This window comes from Rissa tridactyla, chromosome 3, assembly GCF_028500815.1.
Source record: "Rissa tridactyla isolate bRisTri1 chromosome 3, bRisTri1.patW.cur.20221130, whole genome shotgun sequence".
In the NCBI taxonomy this organism is placed as follows: Eukaryota; Metazoa; Chordata; class Aves; order Charadriiformes; family Laridae; genus Rissa; species Rissa tridactyla.
Genome location: NC_071468.1, coordinates 124,651,201 through 124,677,124, shown reverse-complemented (window position 1 = coordinate 124,677,124; position 25,924 = coordinate 124,651,201). Strand labels below are relative to the sequence as shown.

The 25,924-nt window shown below is 40.8% G+C and overlaps 1 protein-coding gene across 1 annotated transcript in view; it reads left to right on the top strand.

Annotated features, from left to right (window-relative positions):
• The first annotated feature begins 2,139 nt into the window (after positions 1-2,139).
• The window catches only part of MSRA (methionine sulfoxide reductase A), a 313,580-nt gene continuing 289,795 nt past the window's right edge, over positions 2,140-25,924 (top strand). The window contains exon 1 of the mRNA XM_054196583.1: positions 2,140-2,285. Coding sequence (XP_054052558.1) covers positions 2,156-2,285 — 130 coding nt within the window. The 5' untranslated portion in view covers positions 2,140-2,155. The remainder of the gene's footprint in view (positions 2,286-25,924) is intronic.

Below are 25,924 nucleotides of genomic sequence, written 5' to 3'. Positions count from 1 at the left end.
GGACTACTTGTGCTCAAAGAGGATGCTGTTCACTTTCAAACACAGGACCAGTGTATCTGAAAATAGAGATGGGACAGCTTGCCTCTCAGGCTCCCACCTGAATTTTTAATTTTAAAGAAAGCCTGACTCCTAAAACATGGATTTCCTGCTTCTCTACATTCTTTTAGCACCTGGGAATTCTCAATATTGCAGTAAATACCCAACTCCTTTATAAAGCTGAATTAAATTCTATGTCTCAGGAGTATCATATCCATGTAAAATCCAGCTTGATTATGAGCTGAAGGGAACTCCATTCCTTTGTCATAGACCATTTTTTGAGGGAATTGTCTGACCTTCCTCTCACAGACTAGGCATTAATCTGTCGTTTTATCATCTTCTCTCCTATTTGGCCAACAACCCAACTTTTTCAAAACCCTCCGGATAAATTTTGCATTGAATTACTGTCATTTCCCTTCTACAACTTCTTTGCTGCTTCTTACTTGTGCATTGTCTTTTCCCATACTCTGAAATTCCCAGCGCAAGGCCCCTGCCTAGTTCACAAACCCCCTTTGCAGGGTTCTGTCTATTCCCTTCTGTCTATTGACCACGACTATATGCGTAGAATGAGCCTCAACTGTTTGAAAAACAAAACATCATTCTTCTAGCTTCTGTAAGTCTTCTCCATTAGAAACCTGGGCGTGTTCTACATTCAATATCCATTGTATTACCCCCAAAGATTTGGTGATATTTTTCCACAAGTACTTATACTCTGTTCACTTTTTCTTTCTATGTTTTTATTGCAAACATACATGCAGACACATATCTCAAGAGATGTATGCCAGTCACAGCATACACAGCATTGGCATGATACAGTACATTGGCTACGAGTAACACAGGGGAGTGCTGCATGTATCAACAAACAGAAAACTGTGTGTGTGTGTGTGTCAGGGGAAGCCATTATTGTACAATCAAACACGTTATCGCGTGATGAGTCTGTATGGCATGTTTTGCGGAGTATGTTTGCATAACCTTTCCCTCCCTCAACTGGGAGCATGGATAGCAAGCCACAGGGTGGATGTGACATGCACACATATTCCAGGAGGGGGATGCAGACAAACCCCCCTCCTGAGGATGAGCCCATGGAAAAACGTACTGGGTACAACTGTGGGGGGGAAATCCGGAGAGAGAAGCACATCCCACAGCTCTTCAGAGCTCAGAGAGCAAGGCCTGGGGCAAAGCTCAGCAGGCAGAGCTCAAGGAAAGGGCTACCTACAATCGTGGAATGTTCTGGGTTGAAAGAGACCTTTAAAGGCCATCTAGTCCAACCCCCCCTGCCATGAACAGAGACATCTTCAACTAGATCAGGTTTCTCCAAGACCCGTCCAACAACCTGACACTGAAGGTTTCCAGGGATGAGGCAGCCACAGCTTCTCTTGGCAACCTGGGACAGGGGCCCACCACACTCAGAGTGAAAAACTTCTTCCTCATATCTCATCTCAATCTCCCCTCTTTCAGTTTAAACCCATTCCCCCTCGTCCCACGGCTCCCCTCCCTGCTCCAGAGTCCCTCCCCAGCTTTCCTGGAGCCCCTTGAGGGACTGGCAGGGGCTGGAAGGTCTCCGCGGAGCCTTCTCTTCTCCAGGCTGAACCCCCCCAGCTCTCTCAGCCTGTCCTCCCAGCAGAGGGGCTCCAGCCCTCCCAGCATCTCCGGGGCCTCCTCTGGCCCCGCTCCAACAGCTCCGTGTCTCTCCTGTGCCGAGGCCCCAGCGCTGGAAGCAGCACTGCAGGGGGGTCTCCCCCGAGCGCAGCAGAGGGGCAGAATCCCCCCCTCGCCCTGCTGCCCACGCTGCTGGGGATGCAGCCCAGGCTGCGGGGGGTTTCTGGGCTGCCAGCGCACGGTGCCGGCTCCTGTGGAGCTTCTCACCCACCAACATCCCCAAGTCCTTCCCCTCAGGGCTGCTCTCGCCCCCCGGCCTGTACCGATACCGGCGGTTCCATGCCCACCACGGTCACACAGACACCGGTTTCCCGCCTCCATCGCCCCACACCGCACCGAAGCGGGGGCAGTCGGCGTGGCGGCGCGCCCGCCCCCCGTCGCCGCTCCCGCCCGTCCCAACGGCCCGCGCGCGCCGGGCCGCTCACTCCCCACCCCCCCCCGCCCCGTCTCCTCAGGGGCGATGCCGGCAGCGGCGCGGCGCCTCCTCCGCCCGCTCTTCAGCTCCACCTTCAGGATGGGCGACTCGGCCTCCCGGCTGCCGCAGAAAGAAGAAGCGCTCCCCGGCAGGAGCCAGCGCATCCCGGTGGCAGGTAGGGACCAGCCCTCCCGGTTGCCCACCCCCCGCCATCCCCTCACTCAGACCCGCGGCCCGCCCCGGTCGGTGGCGGCGGAGCAGGGGGGGGTGAAGCGAGAGAGGCGGCGCCGGTCCCTCAGGCCGCGCATGCGCGGGGCGGGCGGGCGCGGTATGCGCATGCGCGGCGGTGGGCCGATGGGGGTGTAACATAGCGGCAGTTTCTGTCAGGGGGGTGGACTTCGGCATAGAGCCTGAATGCTGCCTTGGGAGCGCGCTTGGGTCGTCGTGTAGCTGCAGAATGACGTTTCTTGTGCGCTCTCGTCGTAAGGATAGGAATTAATCGATCGCTGGAGCATCCAACAAGCACATTTCTCTTGGCCACATAAGAGTTTTCGGTTTCATTTTTACTGAGGGACACAGTAATCCTATTCAGGGTTTTAAACATATTTCCCTAACGGTTATGTTTTCTGTTAAATAATCATAGAATGGTTTGGGTGGGAAGGGACCTTTAAAGGGCATCTAGTCCAACCCTCTCTTCCCTGAACAGGGATATCTTTAACTAGATAGGGTTGCTCAGAGCCCTGTCCAACCTGAGCTGGAATCATAGAATCATAGAATGGTTTGGGTGGGAAGGGACCTTTAAAGATCATCTAGTTCCAACCCCCCTGCCATGGGCAGGGACACCTCCCACTAGACCAGGTTGCTCAAAGTCTCATCCAGCCTGGCTTTTAACACCTCCAGGGATGGGGCATCCACCACCTTTCTGAGCAACCTGGGACAGTGTCTCACCACCCTCACTGTAAAAAATGTCTTCCTTCTATCTAGTCTGAATCTTCCATCTTTTACCTTAAGGCCATTACCCCTTGTCTGGTGCAGCAGGCCCTGCTAAAAAGTTTGTCCTCAGCTTTCCTGTACGTCCTCTTTAAGTACTGAAAGGCTGCAATAAAGTATCCCATGATCCTTCTTTTCCCCAGGCTGAACAACCCCAAGAATAATACCTAAGCACGATGTGTATGTTCTAACACCAATGTTTGCAAAGTGTTTTTAAGTTTAAACAATAATTCCTCCAGAACTCCTTTCATTTTGAGTAGATGTGTGCTGTCAGGTAAGTAAAGTAGCAACCTAGAATTAAGCACGCAATTTTGCCTTCTGTCAGCTCTCCTAGTAATAGAACGTCTTTGAGGCTCCTACATACCTGCCAAACTTGACTGAAATGGTAGGCTAAAAAATTATTAGAGTACAGAGGAAGTACAAATCACATCATTTTGTCCTCCTTGTTTCTCAGGAGAACAATCTAAAATGAGATAAACAAATACTAACACTGTCACTGATTCTCCTGAACTGGGACAGTGCACAAAAGAGCCTTTTCTTGCTGCAGTTTGCTGACTAACAGAGGACATGAGGCCACCCAAATCCTTGCAAATGATAGCTCACAGCTGAAGTAGATCAACTGGTTTCAATGTTCAGAATAAAAAGACCGGGGTTAAAGCTTCAATTATAAGGTGACATTAGAGAAAATATTAAAAAATACTTAAACACATAAAGTATGTAAGTGCTGGTGGGAGAATAATAAATGGATGATGGCGTGAGCCAAGTTAAAGAAGTGTCTGAGAGCATAGTAAAATCTTATGTTGTATAGATACTTGGTAAAATGCTGCAGGTAGCAAGAAGGTAGCGGTGAAATTAATGGTAGCAGGAAGAATATTATGTCAGATGTGGAGAAGGTGGACTCAAAGGAGGGGTGCGGAGATGGGGTATCAACTCTAGAGTTGATACCAAGAGTAGCACATTGCATAGATTAAAGTGGCACCTTCATGTTGCTTTTTGATAAAAGCCTGTACAGAAGATACAGTAGGCCCATTTTATGCTCTATAACTCCATAGATAGAATAATTTTGTGCTGTTGTACAACCAATGTACATCATAAGTCCTTTCCAGCAGGGCTGAGGTTATTTTGCATTGGTGCAGAACTTGCACTTCTCCTTGTTGACCTTCGTGAAGTTTCTGTTGGCACAGACCTGAAATTTTTCAAGGTCTCATTGCACTGAACCTCAACTGTTTGGCATGCCCACTCTCACTCTCTGTTTAGCATTGCCCTCAAATTTGCTGAGCGTGTTTTCTGTCGCATCATTCATGTTATTGTTTAAGGTATTGAATGATACTGGCCCCAGCATCAGCCCCTGGGGTAACCTGCTACACACTAGACATCAAGATATTGATCGCTGCTGTGTGAGTCTGGTGGTCCTGCCAATTTTTGACATGTCTAGTGCCTAGGAGCCCTCTCTTCAGCCAGTATTTTCTCAGCTTCCAAATGCAAATGCTGTAAGAGATGGTGTCAGAAGCCCTGCTAAAGTCAACATGTATTACATCCACTGCTTTGCCCTCATCTGCATAGCCAATGATTTCATTGTAAAAGGCAACCCAGCCAGTCGAGCGTCATTTGCCTTTGGTAAATGTGTTGACTATTCCTGATTACATTCTGGTTCTCTTTGTGTTTGGAAATAACTTCTAAGAGGACATACGCCATGATCTTCCCTGGGACTGAGCCGAGGCTGAGCATCCTACAGCTCCTCAATCCTCTTTTTGCCTTCATTAAAAATAGCTGTTACTGTAACCCATATCTCATCATCAGAGATCTCCCCCAATCACTGTGATTTTTCTAGATGTCATTATATCTAGATCTGTCGTAGTGTTCTGATCGTCACACCAGCAAGCTTGCATCCCAGCTCTGGAAAAACTCCATGTGGCTCCTTGGTTTTGAACACATTTAGCTAATCTAAGTAGTCATAACCCATTTTTCCTCACATTGTTTGCTGCTTTTCTTTCTGACTGTACCAGTGCATGCAGAGGTTTTGGAGAAGTTTCTGAGGACTTAGGCAAAAGAGGTTTTGAATACCTTAGTCTTTTCTGTACTACTTCTAGGCTGTATTCTGTATTCATCAATGCACCCAGATTTTCTATGAGCTTCTTTTTACTCTTGTAATTTTTGTGGAATAATTTCTGATTACTGTTTACCTCCCTAGCTAGTGTTAACTCCAGCTTTGGCCTTTCTGATTTTGTGCCTAAATGCCTAGGCAATGATTTTGTGTGCTTCCTTCGTTGCTTGTTACTGTTTCTCCTTCTTGTATGCTCTCTCTTTGCATTTTAGTTCATTAAGCAGTTCTGTGTTTCTGATGAAGTTTCCAGTTTTTCTGCATGGTATTTTTTTCCTTAGTTCTCTTAGAAAGTTTTCATCAAAATTCAGACGTCCCTGAAGGGCACTTTCTCCCTTTGACAGACTCTCAGGGACTTCTACCTAGCAATTCTCTAAACAAGCCAAATTCTGAGCTCTGAAAGTACAAAATGATGAATCTCCTGTTTACCTTTCTAGCCTTCCTTTGGGTCCTGAACTCTGTCATCTTGTGGTCACTGTAGCTCTCTGCCATCTGCTGCTGCAATGCCACCAGTTCTTCCCTGCTTCTGAACAGCCACTCAACAACCAACCATTACCTCTGGTTGGTCCCTCTGGCACTTTTTCGTATGAAATTGTCACTAGTGCAGCTTCCTGAATTGCTTGCACAATTTGATGTTACCCTCCCAGCAGACGTCTGGGAACTGAAATCTCCCAGGAGGAGCAGAGCTAGTGGTCGGGAGACTTCTGCTAGCTCTTTGTGGAAAGCCTCATCTGCTCACCTCGTCTTGGTCAGGTGCTCTGACTCCAAACCACACCACCTCCAGTGTTTCCCCTCTGACCTTGACTCGGAGACTCCCAGCAGACATGAATTCAGTTTCACACTGGAGCTCCGTGCTATCAAGGAGTTTGTTTCAGTAGAGTGCAGCTCCCCATCCTACTCTGTGCTAATCCTTACTACATACCCTGTGCCCATCCATGACACTGCTTAAGTTGTGTGTGCTGTGCCAGGTCTCTGATTCTTATCACATCATAGGTCTGTGGCCACACATGGACCTCTGAGTCTTCTTTGTGAACCAAACTCTGCTTTAGTGTGCAGACACTTGAGGAAACCATCTGCCAGACCTTTCTGCCAGCCCTGAAACTCATTCCTCAATGAAGAGCTGCAGAGCACTTAGCTTCATGTCTGTGTCGTTTCTTTGAAGATCCTGTTATCTCGTACTTCTCATCCCTGATGCGATATAATGGGCTCACATCTTCTTGCAGCTCCTTCCTTGCGCTGCAGTCACGAGGTCTGCCAGAGCTCAGCTCTCAAAGGTGAGGCAGCTGCCACTGCTGCAACCCCCATGGAGGAACACCAGTCTGTCCCCACAGCCTGAGACCACTCCTAGGAGTTCAGTCCAGAGGGAGGTTGCTGAAGTACCAAGCAGCTGAGGGTTTTCTTCTGTGAGTGGCATTTCTGGGCTCTCTTTGTGCCTCCTGCACATTGTGTTAATTGCATTGCAATCTGCTTGCACATCCTGGTCCCAGCGCTCCAAGTTCCTGATGCTTTCCGAATGTGAGGTGGGCATGAATGTGCTCTGCCCCTCAGTGAGATTTGTTGTTTGGCAGGGAACCTCTCATGATGAGGTTTCTTGATCGCCCTTCACAAACCATGTGAGTACAGAGACCAGCTCAGACTGCTCCCTCTGCTGCAGTCCAAAAGAGAGGAAAAGACAGCCGAGTGACGACTTCTGCTTGGACGTTGCATTTAATCTAGTCTTGTGGAAAGCTAAATTGCATTTCTGTTCCTTTGTAACTTGCTGACCACAGGATTATGTGAGACTTGACCTTGTTGGCATAACTTTTTTTTTGTTTTACTGTAATTTAGGATCTGAGTCTAAGAAAATTATGCAGTTAAACCTTGTATATTATACAGATTTCTATGAAGTGACTGGAAGTAGTTGGTTTGTGGTACAAAGGGTTCTGTTTGTAGAAGTCAGTTAAACGGGGATAAGATACCATACTGTGAGCTGAAAACAATACAGACATTAGTAAGCTTTCTTTACTCTTTTTGTAATCAAGTTGGATTTATGTGATCTTCAAGAAAATTTCATAATTTGGGAATTAGAGTTTGTTGTGCTGTTTTGTTTCCTTGCAGTAGAGCTGCTGCATTCATTTTTGAAAATTATTCCTTTCATATGATTTCTGTATAATGGTGCAATACGATCTTGTCCTTTATAGTAAAATCACATATTATTTATTGCTTCTACCTTTCTAGTATAAGTAGTTTTCAGAATTAATTTTAGTTACATTACTGCTGAAACATGGCTGTGTTTTATGAGTATGCAAGTATATATTGCTTACACTATTTAATTGACTATTTTATTTTATGGTAGTGATAGGAACACTACTCAAGGAGCCCTAATAATGTAGAGGGAACCTCCTGTGCTAGACATTGTATAATAACATATATACGTACACACACACTCTATTTTTTTCTGCTAGATGGCCTGAGATAGGAGGGTCTACTAAATTAAAATAATATTTTGTCCCACTGGTCCCAATAAGTGCTGTCAGGAAATATCTTCTCTCTCTGTGGCCTCAGCTGTGTTCCTAGCAGAGGTACTTGCATAGTAACATACACATCTCTAGGGGGTTAACTTTTTTGAGGCCGTAAAGGTACAGCTCATGGGTAGATGGTCTTACGATTGTTTAAACCTATTAAGCCTCTAAGCTTTATAGATTAATAGAGCAATAATTACAAATATGGAGGAGGTCATGGTGAACTTTAGTCTGACCTTCCATATAAAAAAGAGCACAGCATTTCCATGAATTAATTCTTGCTTGAATCAGAGCATGCTCTTTAAAGAAACATTGATTAAAAATGTCATTTGACAGAGGATCCACTGCAAAATTTCATGAATTGTTCCAATGTTTCACAACTCTCTCCATTAAAAAAGTGCATATTTTGAATCCCTTTGTTATGTTTCAACTTCCAGCCATTGCAGCTTGGTGCAGTTTTCTTCATGTAGTATGTGTTTTCTGGTTTTCATGAAATATGTTTAGATCATAATTAAATTGCTGGTTAGCCTATTTTTTAAAAAAAGCCAAGACATAAACGAAGTGAAGTGAATTTTTATTCTGTCAGCATAAGGCACATTTTCAATCATTTGTTAATTTTTGTTTCTTTTCCTTAAACTGTCATGAATTACTTAAGGTCTTCCTTGAGTTATGGATATTGGAAGTAGACACAGAATTTTACTAGTGATAGTGTTAGTGTCAACTGCAGTCTTGTTCCTGCTCAATATTTTCCTGTTTGTGTATCGAAGGATAACTAACATTTTGGGTTAAAGTGTTTCACTGGGAGCTTTGTGTTTAAATGACTGACTACTGCATACCTAAGAGCTTTTCAAGTCATTTTAATAGTGTCTGATTCTATTTTTAACCTTACGAATTGATCTGCATTTGCTTTGACTATTTGATTTAATTCCAAGTCTGTATGTTTTACATTAAATTTGTACAACAGTGAATTTCAGTTCTGTGTGGAATTACTAGTTTAACTTGACATACTGAATTCCAGAAGAAGTTGCACTGAATGTTTTTGCTGAGACACCTGGAGATCAATGTGGCTAGTTAGCGTAGGAAATTGAGATTTCGATAGGTTTCTAGTCTCACCCTCGTTCTTTTATTATTATTGTCTTCAGATGTAGCAGGTATATTTCAGCTTTAGTTGCCTTGGTAACGTTAAAACAAATACGTGATCTCTCAGTGAAGGGGTCTCTCTGCCTAAATTCAGTTAAGCTGGGACATGGTGCACAGGGGGATCTTATCAGTGTGTATAAATAACTGATGGGAAGGAGTACAGGGGATGGAGACAGACTCTTCTCAGTGGTGCCCCAAGCATAGACAAGGGGCAACAGGCACAAACTGAAGTGCAGGAAATTACATTTCAACATAAAAAGAAAACTTTTTCTTCTCTGAGTTTGGTAGAACAGTGGAACCAGGTGCCCAGAGAAGTTGTAGCTTCTCTATCCATGGAGACAGTCAAAACCTGACAGGACACGGTCGTGAACAACCTGCTCTAGCTGACCTGGCTCTCAGCAGAGGAGTTGGACTAGGTTATCTCCAGAGGTCCCTTCCAACTTCAGGTGTGCTGTGACTCCATAAATCCTTGTAGCTGTAGTTGTGGTGGTATCAGCAGTGTCCATCTTTTCTGGGATACTCCAGCAGTTACAGAATTCCGTTAGGATCTTGATGATCCTCCTCTGTTGGGAGGCTGCAATGACATCGTAAGCAGATATATCAAGATAACCAGCCAAAACATGCCTGGGATGATGGTACTTCTTTAAGGCTGCGGGAGGCTGGAGCCAGACCCTTAAGTCATCTCTGTTTTTGGCCACACTACTTTTACATTTCTGCATGTATAACAGTCTGACCCATTGCAGAGTGGGGCACACTGTCAGTCTTGTGGGATACTCTGAATCCAAGTGGTTAGAATACACTTCTGAAATGTGTTCCAGGTTTCCCCAGGCTGAGTGGAGGTATGTCAGTTTTTACTAAAGTTCCTAGAGAATGTGGCAGAGTTTTATAACAGGGTTCACTTGCTCTTCTTTCAGAGACACGCTTCTTCCCATTCAATTTATGCACAGGTATTTTATGGGAACTACTTCACTCTTCCTGTTCTGTCCCCTGCCTGCTGAAGTAGCACTTGCTTTTCACAGGATATAGACAGGTTGGATTCCACCCCAGTTGACTGTATATGCATGAAGAACAGTATACCTTATATTCTTACAGGGAGTTTGTTTCACAAGAGATTTTTAAATGAGACAATTTGAGGTATCCTATGTCCCTTTAGGAGTTGTTTAGTTGATTTCTAATGTTGCATTTAGTTGGGCATTTTTTGAAGCTTAATAATTTACAAACACAATGAATATTCAGAAGCAAAATTAACCCTTTAAGTTGTTTTGCAAACAAGCCTGGTTGTTGTAGTGGAATTTCTGTCCATGCTTATTTTTTTTTTACCATTCTTAAAACAGTGAAGAGAAATTATTGTGGTCAAACTAGTGGTCTGTCATCTGGTATTCTCGTTTGTCTCATGCCCTGCCCTTAGAGGAGGTGTCTGGCTGGACTGCGTTTGTGGCCATGGACACATGGAAAGGTGCTAAAAGACCGTAACTTTTCTTATCTATGTTCATGGCCTGGTACAAAGACTTCCTGGTGGATTTTGATCCTTATGAGCATGGGCATGAGATCATCCAGTAATTTTCTCAGCAGCTGGTGAATCTGTGTCATCATTAATTTTAAATTGTGCTGACTTGTAATGATACAGGGGCATTGCACTGACAAAGCCTACTAGATATCGCTGGGCTGTGATCATTGGGTAACTTATTTAAATCATCAGTACTTTCCTGCCAGGGGCAAATGGAAAAATAGAGAACTGCTGAATGGGACAACTTGATCCCTTGATACTTCGGAATTAGTATGTCATGGAAATCTCCATGTTTTTGTAGTCTCTTTGTCCTGTGCAGAATTAGGGAAAAAATCTGGTACCTTATGCTTATTCTGTGCCCAAATATGTATGCAGTGTTAGGTTGAGAAGTTTTAAACAGATTTTTCCCTGATATGCTGACAGTTTGTCGAATTGTGCAAGGTACAAGATTTTGCAATAGAATTGCAAACAAAAATGTAAGCTATTTTTTCAGTAGAACATAAGGAATAAAATGAAAAATATTAGATATTTTTTCCTTTAATGATTAAAAATTCTGTTAATCATGGGCAAATATAAAACTTTTTTTCAGACAAAAAATGAATATCACTATATTGTAGGTCTAAAATAGACATTCTTGAGTGAGATTACGACACAGAACAAAGCCTACAAAGGGAATACAGTTTATCTTAAGGTTTAGAAGGATTAATTTAAAGTTTCCACCACTTTATGTACCTGATACAGTGTTTTACATAAAGAATTAACTAGTTTCCCATTTTTACTGAAGTTTATGTGGAATATGGGCCAAAAAATGTGAAGTCTGACTTCCACTGAAGTAGAGTTCAGGAGCATGTTGAGTAACAATGTCATATGTGGTTTAGCATTTCTCAAATTTCAATTTACCTTTCTAATTCATAAGAGTTAATTACTTATTTCTTCATTCTAAGAGACGATCTTTGCCTCAAATACACTCAAGCCATCAATTTCTATAAATTATTAAATTTCATTACAATTGCACTGCGTATGCTGAGATTCAAATCATAAACGATGTAGAACAGTATGTTTCTTTATGGAAGCACGTCACCCCCAGTAATTGTGCATTATCTGAAAGACAACTTGTGAAATCTGTGCCTACAATATCTTTACAGGCAGGTGTGAGATGAATTTTCTTGGAAATCCTGTCTGTAATAACATGTCATGGCCTTTTCTTTCTCTTTTTTTTTTTGCTCCTTGTCAGGTATTTGTATTGAAACACTAAACAGCTTGTTTCCGAGCCAAGTGTACAACTATAAATATTGTACTGTCATTGGAAAAACAGGAATTACTTTTTAACCACCCATTATGTTTACATTTTGGAAGGTGTTGCAAGGAAAAGCAAGGGTTAAGTCAATCTAAGGGTATTTTTTTGTTGTGTGTGTGTGCTTTTTTGCTATTGGCAGCTGGAAAACAACAACAACAAGGAAGTTAGCATGCACACATGATGCTCGATAGATTAAACGCGTACAGGAAATATGTTTACAGAGCTGTACATCCAGCCGTCAAATGCTGCTCCCAAGGTAACACCACCCTGATGAAAAAACCCTGTGCTGCCTTGTCACCTCTGACTACATTGCAATGAAAAGGGCTACGTCATTCATCACTAAGCCCTCTCCAAAACAAAAAAAAAAGGAAATAAAATCTCTTGTTGGAGTCCCTGGAGTTCCTGGCGGGCTACTTAGCATGCGGCTCACAGTCGGGTGTGTGCGCTGGCATGAAGCAGCGCCGCACAAAGCTGTACCCCCAGGACTGCGGCGGGGCGGGTGCGGAGGAAGCTCTCCCCGGGGTTTCTCCTGGCAACAGCGCGGGTTGCTGGGAAACAGAATTGCTTAAATGGGGAGAAACTTTCCCCAACTGGCAGCCTCTTGAATGCAAATAAGGCTTGAAGGAGAGACTTCTCTTGCTGATACCGTAATTTCCCTCTCCGAAATGAAAAATGAATCCAGAGGTTCTTTATTCAGAGGATTATGTGTGGATGCTGCTCTGAGGAATCATTCAAAGTTGTGTAATAAAAAAGGATAATTATTTCTAGTAAAAGGTAGCGGCATGGTACACAGGATTCAATAGCTTCTCATTGCTGTGGTTTTGAAAAGGGATGTAATGTCTGGATTTGCCAAATTTGTGTTGTTAAATAAACCTGTCAGTTATGAGAATTAAACACAAGGGTTATATTTACACAGGTTATTTTTTTCACTACAGAATATTTTATATTATTTTGTGTGAATCCTGGGATACATTTGACTTCTTTGGCTAATTGTGTCCATTTATCTTTAGTGCAATTTTTGCATGAATGACATAGACCTGCCATTTAGGTAATTTTGTGATTTTTGAGTCAGAAAATAAGAAGGTTGAGAGAAACATCTCACTTTCTTCACTTGGTCTCCATGCTACTATTGAAAAGCCTTTTGTGCGTGGATGCTCAAGATCTGTGGCACCAGCTGTGTCTTTAGTTGTGTCTGTGTAACTTGAATGAACAAATGTTCTTTTTCAATATGATTTTTGATTGACTTCTTCATAGCCACACTAGCATAAAGTTAGCATATATGCTTATGGGGAAGACCAAGTTGGTTTTGAAGGATAGGCTGTTGCAGCTATTCACATGCAAGTAGGCAATGCTAAAATACCGTGTAGTAAATCAGGTGGTGCCCTGCATCACACATGTGCCTCTGTAACACTTATTTGGTTAACGTATATCACAGTTAGAGACATGGGATTAGATTGATCATTGTTCCTTTTCTTTCCAAACCAGATAGGAGAGTATGGGGGAAAAAACCTTGTTTTGGCTTTACCTTGTACCAGGTACAGAGCAGAGACAGAGTATTGGAAAGGACTGTACGCATTGCAAGTACTGCTACAGTAATAAAGTTACACTTTTATAGGTAAAACAGGTAAAATAGGTAAACACTTGCATGTTTAATTCATCACATAATTAATTTCAAAAGACATTTAAACCAGGTGAATAGTGCCCCACAAGTGCCTCTTTCTTCCACTGCCTGCAAGGGGAGTCTCCGGTGACCAGCTCAGGTGGAGGCACCTGTACTATAACCAGCTAAAGTGTGATGACTTGAATCCTGTCTTTGCTGTCTGAGGCAACCGTAAAATCATAGAATGGTTTGGGTGGGAAGGGACCCTTAAAGGCCATCTAGTCCAACCCCCTGCCATGAGCAGAGACATCTTCAACCAGATCAGGTTGCTCAGAGCCCCGTACAACCTGACCCACAATGTTTCCTGGGATAGGGCATCCACCACCTCTCTGGGCAACGCGGGCCAGGGTTTCACCACTCTGTAAAAAATTTCTTCCTTCTACCTAGTCTGAATTTCCCCTCTTTTAGTTTGCCATTACCCCTTGTCCTATAGCAGCAGGCCCTGTTAAAAAGTTTGTCCTCATCTTTCCTGTAGGCCCCCTTTAAGTACTGAAAGGTCGCAATAAGGTCTCCCTGGAACCTTCTCTTCTCCAGGCTGAACAACCCCAACTCTCTCAGCAGCAGAGGTGTTCCAGCCCTCTGATTGTTTTTGTGGCCCTAGACAGATAGTGCACAATCTTCCGTGGGCCCATTGACTTGTATTTCAATTAAGTAGTTGTTTGATGTTGGTTAAATCATCGATACGTCTGTCCCAGTCTTCCATTTGGAAGGGTTTTCCAGGAGTTAACTGCTTTGAGTATTTATAATGTTCTTTTAATTTTGTCCCTATTATTTATTACCCTTATCTTTTTTTGTGTCTACATAGACATTTACCATCTCTATGTTTTCTTTTATTTCCTTGATGAGAGGAGAGGGAGTGTTCCCTGCTGCCTTCTCCTGTGTTCTGTTAAAGAGCAAAGCTGTTTTAATCTCATTTCATAACATAGGTTACTTTTGAAAAAATATATCATAATCATACTTTTCAGCATGGTAGAGCTCTGCTATATTCTTAAAGGGTAACTGCTATGGAGACTCATTCAAACTGGACATGATTATGATTTACATTATGGTTACGTGGACAGATTAGCTCAGTGTAAGCCAGGTGTGGATTTATAGCATAATAACTAGTCCAGGTAACTGCCTACATGGATGCCTTTGTTGTGCAGTGAACACAAAGTAATCTGTCTTGGTTTCCTTGAAAGGTAAGCTATGTTACATTTACTTCAGAGTAAAAAACTGCAGCTACCACAAAGAGATGCTCTGATATGTTAAAAATTTTGTTTGTGTGAATCATTTTTATCTTCTCTGTTTTTTCCCAGCACAGCACAACCAAAATTAATTGAGGGAATAATGTTATTTAATGACCCATCCCTGTAGTTGGTATTCAGTGGAAAGCCTTAAAATTTTTTTTCTTGCCCAAAGAGTTATTCTGGTTGCCCTCAGTCAAAAGCTCTCTCTTTTTTTTTTTTAACTCTTTTTCTTTGATTTTCCTGGTTAATGTTCGTATACCATGACAATAAAGAAAAGAATTTCCAAAGTCAGATTATGCTAAATGAGAGTTAAGTTGTTCACATATGGAAGTGTAGAAGCGCAGCAGCTTTAGTTCCCTCAGAACCCTGAGGAAGTACAATAGTAAAACTCCACATACTTTAATTGATTTGAAAGAAGATAAGTGCAGAATAGATCTTATATTAGGTTACTGTAAGGCAGTTTTAAGGTTGCTTGACTGTTTTAGCTATTAACCTCTGTGTCTTAGTCCTTTTGTGTTTCTTTGATGTGTAGTATTTACTTTGAATTTTTTCGGATTAAAAAGCTTTGGTGGTTTAATTAACGTTTTCCTGTCAAATTTATACCTTCAAATTACAGTGGTGTATGTTGCCTTAGCTTCAGTTTTATGTAATTTTTATTATTTTTACTTTGCGATCATTTAATTATTTGGCTTGTATTTTGTTGCATGATAGGCATTGCTTTATCTCTGCATGCTAATATTTTATTTATTATATGTAGAATTTCAGTGTATGGATAAACCTGTATATTGCTCTTATTTTGTTACTTGCAAATTTTGATGATACATGTGAAACTTGCATTTAAATTTCTAGTACAATTAAAATAATACACATAAATAAGTCCTTAGTTCAAATAAGATGAAAACCTGTGCAATATATAATGATGTTTATTGCAGTTTCTTCTGTATTTCTCATAGTTAATTCCTGTTGCAGATATGTAAAATTGGAGTTAGTGGTATTTCATCCACCTGGGTGAAGAGATTATTTTGGTCTTAGTTTTGAACATAGGATCTTGTTTTCTGTTGAGAAATGTGGCCAAGTAGGTTATATCTGTATTTTTACTGTAGTTTGGCTTGATTTTTCAGGCATTTGACTTTCCAGGAGCCTCCAAAGATATTTTAAGGACTTCCCAAATTTCAGGAATGGTTGAGAAGCAGAACTCTTATCGGGAACTAGTTTTTTTGGTGTCCCAAAGACACCAGAGGCAGAAGGCTCTCATCTCGAGGACATACGCTCTGTTTGGGAGTAGAGATTTGGTGCCTGAGACACTGGCTGATAACTTCTGCTAGGAACCCAGTGAGAAAGTAGAAGTGTCATGCAAAGGGTGCTTGTTCTGATTAGACAATGGAAGTGCTCATAGAAAGCCTGAAGATTACCAGCAAAAGCATGCCACATCCTGGGCTACTGCTCCGTAATCAGAAAACGCTCAAGTACCATTGTGGGGATGGTAGATGTTTTCCACAAACCGTAGCCAACTCTGGCCGTTGGGTAGGAGAAATGTTTCAGTATTGCACCCTTGCTCTCAAAAGGGAAGCACAGGTTGTTTCTTGTTAATGGCAGCGCTGGCTTGTCTACTTTCGTTGAGGCATAATCTGGATGATGTTGATGTTTCTCCAGAGGCCTTTCTTTTTCTGACATTCCTCATTCGTCTTTTACTGGAGCAGGATACCATCCCACTTGGAAAAAGATGGATTCAGACTCTAATGCTGAGAACCCAGCATAAGGAAAAATAGAGCACTGGAACAGGCTGCCCAGAGAGGTTGTGGAGTCCCCTTTTCTGGAGATATTCAAAACCCATCTGGATGTGATCCTGTCCAACCTGCTCTGGGTAACCCTGCTTTGGCAGGGGGGTTGGACTAGATGATCTCTGAAAGTCCCTTCCAGCCCCTGCCATTCTGTGATTCTGTGATTGCAGGCTGTTTCTGTGCCAGTGAATGGAACTGTATCAGGGCTCTGGCTCTGCAGATGACTCAGATCGTCTCTCTGAAATTGTTAGAGAGATCCTGGTTCTGCCTTTGCCCTGGTCAACCAGGCGATTCCTCTTGAAATTCCTAGACATGGTTCAGGAGTTAGCACAAATCGTGGACTGTTCCCAGTTGACAGTTTGACGCAGCTGTCCTTTTTCAGAGTGTACGAGTATGGTGTGGCTGTGCCTGGGCTGTTGACGCACATCCCGAGGATGGGACCTGTGGTCACAAAGTAGCCATCAGCAGGACTTAGGTGCCTCTCCAGTCTTTGGTGGTGCAGAAGTGCAGTCTTTCAAACTTGCCCTCTTGCATTTAAATGACTAAATTTCTACTTAAGTCCTCATTAAGGAGTCATCCTTGTGTTGAGCATTTCGCACACCAATTAAGACCTACTCAGTGTTTGATTTAATTTACAACCATTAAAAGCTTTTTGAGTGAGAGAGAAAAAAATAAAGCATCAAATCTGTATCCTTTATTTGTGGATATCTGTGCACAGATGTTCCTGGGTACTACTGTTGTAAAAATATGTCACTGTAGTTTTATTAATTATAATGGAATTGAAAAATTAGTAAAAAATTGTTCTCTCTGGGCTGATGACTGGATGCAGATGAGGAATTCTGAGACGTTAATCTCTGTAGAACCATTTAAAATATTTAATTTGTGAAAATTTAATTGTTGAAGAGAACATGGAGGACAAAATAAAGCACTTTGTACCTGAATTTTACAATAAAGCCCCTGCTTAGTGCATAACAAAGAATATGTTCTTATTCCTCACGCATGGACTGACAATTATGAGAGGGTAACCTGAACATATTTTGTATAAATTATCTTTCCTAGTTGTCTGTTTATTCAAAGCATCCTTTTATATAATCACTGAAGATATTTGAGAGTTTTTACCCACTTCATTACAAGTCTATTTTCACTCTTCCCAAGTTAACTGTAAGTGGATTCCATTATGAGTAACTACTTCTGCCTAAAGTGCTAGGCATATATTTTTCATGTTGCACCCTGTAATCGCTTTTCTAAATGACAGTCACAAATGCTTGTGAAGATGGGTTCCTAACATTTTGATTTTTGTGAGTATCTGTTTTTCTCCTGAGATCTAAAAGGAAATTATAAGCAGTTAAGGCTACAAATGGTGTTTAAACTTCCATGTGGCACTTTATATATATAGTGCATGTATCTAAGGTGTTCAGGGTGGTACTGGACGAAGAGAATGGGAAAACATTTTAACCTATGAATGCAAATTCTGTTTGATATGCGCAGAAAAAAAAAGCAGGTCCTCAAAAAAACCTGAGGAACACATGTAGTGAACACTGACTCATTATTTTGCCATTTCAGATTGGGGCGTCGTGCCAGCAGATGATGAGCAGTTGAAGTATATTCCCATGGTGGAATATTTAGGAAGTTGTTGATAGCTTCCCATAGAGCTTGGACTTGGAATTTGTTTGCTTTGCAAAGCCGGAGAATTCCACTCAACGGTGTGACAGTGTGCCAGCCCTAAACCCACCGCACTGCGGCATAGTTCAGGCATGCAGATTTGATTTTCAGCTGGATTCAACTGGAACAATCCCTTTCTGGTGCTAATGCTTTTCCACAGCATCGCTCGACTATTGCAGCCTCCTACGGAAAAGGCCACAGTTGTGCATACATTATGTTGTCAAAATGATAAATGATAACTGATAAATGAAGGTGGTAGGTGGTCAGCTGCCAAGGAAAAGACAGTCCGTCCTGTAGCAGAGTTAATTGGGTACATACACACCTATGCAAAACGAGCTGTCATAGGTGGTCCTTGCTAGGGATGTCTCATCAGTTTATTGGTCGGTCACCCTGGGAGTCTGTGCGACTTGAGGTGCACACTGAAGGTCCTGGCAGATCTAGTCCCTCATGTTCAGATTGTTCATACAGTTATAGGCCTTTATTCTTGCTTTTTTTGTATATTTTTCCCATTTTTATGTTTGAATCTGGGAATGTCTACTTCAGCTGTTGATATCTTCTTATGCTTCTTCTATGTGGCTGCAATATTCTTTTTTTTTTTTTTTACTTTTTCAACCATGTTTAGAATCATAAAATCATAGAATGGTTTAGGTTGGAAGGGACCTTAAAAATCATCTAGTTCCAAAGCCCCTGCCATGGGCAGGGACACCTGCCACTAGACCTGGTCGCCCAAAGCCCCATCATTCTCCTTTTATATTGGTCTCTGTCATATCTTCATTCACTCACTTATGGATTCTTAGAGCTTCACCAGTGTTTGGCCATTTAATAATACATGAAAAACAGAAAAGTGGAGAGTCATTAGGCAATTCATTGTCATCATCTCTCCGTAAGAACAGCCCAGGTAAAAGTAGCCTTTTTTCTGTCATGTAATGTACTTTCACCCTTTAATAATAAATCAACAAAGTCTCTGGCTCCAAAGTTAGGCTCCTAAAAAACCTCTGGCTTGTTCTCAGAGGAACTGGCTTCACTTATCTCTAATGGGAATGCCCAGAAATGATAACAGGAGTGGGATAGCAGAAAGGCTAATAGAGTTAGCCCTGAGAGGACAAACATGCCATGTTAAAAATGTGTTTATTCTCAAGAATAAAATGTTTTGGGGAATATCGTGCACACGCTGCTTTTGAGCAATATTCTCATCTCAGGTGGTGAGGATGAAGTGTTACACAGCTTTCGTGATCCACAGCATTTGGGTATTCTGTCAAGGAAGACAAAAAGGGAAATGAGAGGTAGACCTGCCATTGAAGTTTTAAAAGTAGCTGTTTAGGGTTAAAATGTCTTGGTGAGTTTTCCAATGGGTAAAGGCCCTTTTATATGTGAAACACTTGTTAATATTTTAGTTTATATTATCTGTGTGTAGGCATGGATTTACTGTGTTTCATGAGAACATGTACGCCTATAAGTGTTTTTGTGTTCTGTACATCATTCTGTCATGTTGATTCTTCTCATAAAACTTGCCTGGTAGATTTGCCTTCCCTGCAAGTGAAGAAAATTAGCTGTGGTTAGATGTGGAAGGAGAGCCAGTCTTGTGGGTGACTTCAGTATTATATTCCAAATATAACAGCTTAAATGAATGAGTTACTACTTCTGTCCCTGAGTTTTCCACTTGTGAGGTGGGGAATCATGCTCACTTGACAGGTATGCTAGGACAGGTATCCAAGTATATATGTTTGTGAGACACAGGTGCATTTGGTTGAGATGGAAAAATATATGAATAAAGGGATTTTGAGAAAAGGCAGAATAAGAAGACATCAGGTGGCTTTTGTTGGGAGAATTTTAAATTAACAAATTGTAGGGGCATCAAGGTGAAATATGTAAAAGATGGAAAAAAGAATTTGAATTGAGTGATGACCAAGGCACAGATAAATATTAATTTTTTCCTAATTCACAAAAGAAAGATCGAAGTGATATCTAAGATATTGCAAAAGAATAAATTTGTGGATTTCTATGAACATGGACATGTAGATAGTTTTGAAGTACAGACCTACATGTTGTTCTGTAATGGTAAACCTGTCAACAGTGAAGATGGTCAAATTTGGACTACAGATGGGTAGGAGAATACTTGGAGAGAAAGATGAGGAATTCAACTCTATATTATGTGCATTGAAAGAGAATAACATCAAAGAAATATCATGAGGATAGCTGGAGACATGAGAATGTTCGAGAGAAAAACGTTAGTGTCAAAAAGTACTTTATAGAGTTACTAATAGAGCCTGATGTCATTAGAGTGGGTGAAGTTACCTGAGATTTGAAGACTGGATGATTGCAGCCTTCCGTGGAAAAGGCCACAGTCTTAATGCAAGAAGTAAGTGACGTCAGAACTGTGGGAGACCCAGATGACAATAAGGAGAAAAGGTAATTGGAGAAGCTAATTTGTAAGTAAGGTGAAAAACAGGCAGAGAACGTGGGAAAAAAAGTCACAAAACACAAGGTGTGGAGAAAGTTTTGTATTTTCTTCCTATGTGGAGGATATTGGGTTAAGTGGGGCACTAGATTGATCTGGACTGGAAAATTACTTATGGAAAGGAGGAGAAATTTGTTGTACTGAAAGATTTTGACGGCTCAAATTGGATGAAGATGCATCTTGGAAGGTGTCACTGAGTGTGGTGTAAGCAATTTCAGTGGAGTGGAGCAGAACTGCAATTACAGAGTATTTAAGAGAAGAGAGGGAATTAGGAGAGCTACAGTAAACTACGCATTTGAAAAAAAATGCTTTAAGACAGGAAGAGGGTAGTCATTTCTGCAAATGAGATCCACTGTATTTGGAGGAGTGTATATTGAGAGAGAAAATAAGGCTCTTCATCTTATTAGCAAGGCTCTTTTCAGGAAAGCATTTGGCTGCTAGGGAATGTATTTGCTTTTCTTGCCTTACACTCAGTAAGAGTAAGGAAGGAATAGTTAAAATTGTTCATCTCGGTTGGAATTATATTTTTTTGGAATATAGCTGAAATACTCTGTTGTCAATACATACAGTTTTTGAAGGAAAACTAATTAAAAGATGAGTTTCTAATAGTGACTGCTGAAGCGGTATAGCCTTTCAGAGGTAATTCTACTGACAGTAATTTCTATGAGATCTTTTTGTTCCCTTGTTGATGCCTGATGGTCTTTCAGTAAAGGCAAACTGAGATATTAGAGTTTTCTGTCAAGTGCACAAAGAAAAGAAATAGAAAAAATATACATCGGTGTATTTTTTCACAAGTTGTCCTGTCATAATGATGCTAGGTGCTAATTGAAATGATAGGATGTGCAGTATTTTGAGGCAAAAATGTGATTTTAAAGTTAATGACGTTTCTTCTGGAGTTGGGAGGCTATTGGGACAAACATGGGTAGATCTATTGCAGTCATTGGAAACAGGGCAAGGGGAACCTTGGGAGGATGTCTAATTTATCCATCGGTCTGAAAGTCAGATGATTAATGTATTTTTTAAAAAAAATCAGTAGGTAAGATGACACAGTCTCTTGCGGAATGTAGCAGTTGTTATCTTTAGAAAGTTTTTTCTTAAGGCTTAAGCTAGATCTTTATTGTTTTGGTTTAATTTTTTTGATCTGTTGTCCTGCTCATGGTCGTTACATAGAACAATTTGTATCCCCCCTTCTTTTTTTCTTCTTGATTAAATAGTTGTAGTGTGGAATTTAGTGCTGGTTTCAGACCTGAAATTTAGATGCCTGCATACAGGTATCCCCGTGCGCTCCGAGTGTGTGAGCTCCCGTTACATTCCATGGAGGCGTAGCGCTGGTGTGAAGCCTAGAGAGCTTGGGCTGTAGGCTAAACACTTGGGTGGGGAGAGCAATGGACACAAAATTTGTTGATAAAATTATTAGGAAGAAATATTGATTTACCAACTGAATTGCCTTACTTGGTATATCACAGAGGTGTATCTGATGCAAAGATGGGACAGGACAGGTAAGGATTAAATGACTTGCAACTTGCCAAATAGTTCCCCCCCCAGCCATCTCATCGGGCGTTACTCTGCTCTCCAAAGACCTTTGGCAAATGTGGATCTTAAAGTAACACTTTTAAAACCCCAAGGCTTAGCCTGAGAAGCAAAGTGTGCTCCTGTGTTCGTTTGGGGAAGAATATTTTGCCTTTTTTTTTTTAGCCAAGTGAACTTTATCCCTGAATCAAACCTTTGGGAAGATTGTATCACTAAGTTCCAAATAACAACTTAGCCCCAAAGCCCTGGGACTCTGTATTGAACCTCTCATTAAGAAAACAGCAGTATCCATAAACTTATAAAATTATACACTTAGGGAAGGTTTTTTTTCCTGGTTAATCTATTTTGCTCATTAATGCAATGCTTATGTTTTAAAAAGTTGGCATTTTGCCTTGGCAAATAGCTTGAAGATAAAAGCAAGTTTATTCCTGTAATTCTCCTCATATGAATTCTTGTCATTTAGAATATCTTGAATGAAGTTCCAAAACATAATTTTCTATCCTTAAAGTCTTGCAACACATAAAAAAATTTTCCACCAAAGTTAACTGTTAATGCTGAGCCATTTCTCCTGTCAATGCAACAAGAACTTGTGCTTTTTAATTAACGGATGACATCATTGGCATCTACGGATGTGTGGAGATTGCTGAAGATTTTTTGTGTATTAGCTGGGATCAGATTTCTTATTAATTTTCAGCTGATTTTTAATAATGGTGACATTGATAAGAACTGGTAGCTTTCAAGCTGGAGTTTAGAAAGTTAAAATGTGCATGACTTTTGAATGTGATCTTAATTCAAATCTATACGTCTCCTGCTCCTGGCATCTTCCCATGATTCTCGGGAGGAGAGAAGGAAAACATATTATTTTAAGGAGTATTTGGTGCTTATTAAAATTGCACATACGCCCGCCTTCAAAAGAATCTTGATTTACTGCAGGTTGTTCATGTGTCGCATGCGGACATTTTCAGAGAACAGATTTCTTATCACTGTGAACAGTGAATGGCTTCCAGTGCTCCACAATCAGTGAGCAAAAATGTTATATCCATTGTAAAAGGTAGGAAACCATGAAATCTATAAGCCGATTTGGCAGAAGAAGCGATTGTTGGTGCCAAGATTTGGTTACTGACCCACAGTTTCCTGTTTTTAAATATATTAATTGATTCGCAAAGAGCATCTTTTGGAAAACAAGAACTCAGACAGACTGGCACAGGCTGGAGCTCCGCCAAGATTGCTCGGGAAGGTTGCCATGCTGGGAGCGAGCGAGCGAGAGAGAGAGCGAGCGAGAGAGCCGAGGAAAGAAAAAAAGGCAAGACTTGGCACGGCTCAGTCAAATCAGCTTCTTTTGTCTGCTTTCTCGGCTTGAGCTTCAGGAAAGAAAACCGTCCTGGGGTACAGAAAAACTCAGAACTTTTTGGTTTTCAAACTTAGATAGCTTTTTAAGTCTCTTGGGCTGTTTGAAAGTGGTGGTACATTAAATGACGTTCAGTTACCAGTGATAAGAGAAATAAAAGACTTCTTTAATGAAGCCTCCACAATGTCAGTTTATACATATGGGAAATACGATATTTGATTTTTTTTTTTGGTATGTCTGATTAAACTGTAAGGGAGCCGAGTAACTTGGAGGATTACAGAGGGAATACCTAAATAAATGGGAGAATTTTCATTTTTTGCAACAAAAAAAAAGTTTTCATCGACATGAATATGCTTTAAAACCAAATCTGACCTCCTTCGGAATATGTTCAGACCAGGAGTTGCAGCGTCTCTCTCATATATGCTACAGATATGAACTTTTAATGGAACCTCCTTAAAGATTTCATCTGACCCAGCAATGAAGTAAGAGTAGAGAGAAAGTTGTGGCATCTTAATATGAAAGTAAGTATGTTCTTAAAGCAACAAGATTTATTTTTGCTGCTTCCTGCTGTCCTAACTCCATCTCCCAGCTATTAGTGACAACACTGTAAACCAGGAGGGCAAGCCGAAGACACCCAGGCTACGCCTGAAGGGCAAAAAAAGAAATGAGAGCATGGTTATTTTCCTACTGCTCTAAAACATTTCTTCCAGTGCATCTTACTAGAGAGCATGTGAAATTGCTGAATTTTCTACTTTTGGAGAAAATGAGAGATGGAAAAATATTGACTTCTGCCAAGTGAGGAATGTTTGAAGATGACAGAGCTGGATTTGAACTGGTGACACTGGATATAGAAACTTCAATTTGTAGTTACAGTACCTGTTTGCTGTAAATTGTGAAAAAAATCTGCTCTTTTCTCATACGTGGATTAAAAAAAATCTGTGACGACTGAAGCGTGGATGTCTTATGATTTCAATAAAATTAAGGACCTAAAAATCCATTGTTTGTTTTCTCCAAGGGTGCCTGGATTTTCAGTGAGGCAGGTACCTTATTTCTGATTTCCTAGGAACAAATACTAGCATACTGCCTATTAGGCCTGGATGTGGTTGGATTATACTACTTCTGCTGTGACAATCAGCATTATTGTTTCAGAGAGTAACTGTAAAGCATAGATTTTTATGGATCGTCTTCACTTATAGTAAGTATTCTACTATCCTTAAAGAATAGATTGTTCAGCCTGTAAGATGTGTAATTTCTGGCATGCTGTAGAAGGACGTTTCCCTAATTCTTCTTGTATGGTGAAGGAAAGGAAGAAACATTGATGAAAAGCATTTTAACAGGAATGTGTTTGTATTTTAACTGTATGTCATGGCATTTTGATTACTAGTCTACCAGAAGTTAACTGGCCTTTTTGATTATCTCAAAGAACTTGGGTTACTTAATATTACACTAAATTGGTTTCATAGCAAGATACGTCAGATTTTTACTACATCAGTGAACCTTTTGAAAGATAGTGTAGTTAAATAGTGGGTAAGATGCTGTTGTGATAACTATTTGATGTACTGAAACCTCTTAATGTGGTTTGTTAGTGATTTTTGAAGAAAGTGTCTCCATCAGATGATATTATTAAAATAGCAACCCTGTCTTTCTAAATCGTTAAAAAATACATTCAACAGCTATGTGTTAAAATAGCTATCCCGCAATAGATTGCAAATTGATACTTGTTGGAAAGGAAATGTTAGAAGGAGTTCAGTTTTGCTTTCTGTGTGATTAGCTGGTGTGTCGGTCATTCCTGCACAGGCAATAACATGTGATGGGATCGGGAAACAGAGAGACGTGATGGGTTTAAGTTTGCAATCGCAACAGTGTAGTAAGTTTGTCCACCTGGGTGCATATTCTGAACTGAATTTCCTGTATTTCTTAGAAATAGTGTGTAGTCTCAAAGCATATGGTATTTGCTTTAATCGCATTTAATTTCCTTTCATAGGGACATTTCAAAACACATTTTTAATGAATGTCCCTATTAAAACTCAGAAAACAACAGAAAACATTTATCGTGGTGCCTCTAAGTGAAACCGAGCTCTGAATATTAGCATAACCATTTTTCTCTCCTGAGTACTTATAGAATTTCATAAATGATTTCTCAGGTTTTAAACATGATCAACATGTGGGTCCTTGCAATGCATTTACAAATAGAAATATTTGTACAAATATTTGAACGTATATTGACACTGAAGTTATTTTGAAAACAGTTACTACTATTTTGAAAATATTATTTATCTTCTGAATTTCTAGTCGGTACATTTTTTTTTCCCGAATGAGATGCACACCACTGCAGATTTCTTTTGGCCTACATAATAAAGAAATTATTTTTTCTTTCTGCTAAACTCTTCACTTTTAAAAGTTCATCTGAGTGCTTATTTTTGGAAAATACCCTAACTTGGCAAGTTAAATCAGAATTTGAATTGCGTGGTTTAAATGGTTGGTTCCAGAACGTTGATTGGATTGTGTGAAAATGTAATTTGTGAATGTAATTTGATGTGGTTTATCATATTTATATATTTTATTTACAAACTGTATAATAATTTGGAGTTTTCTGGATACATTAATCAG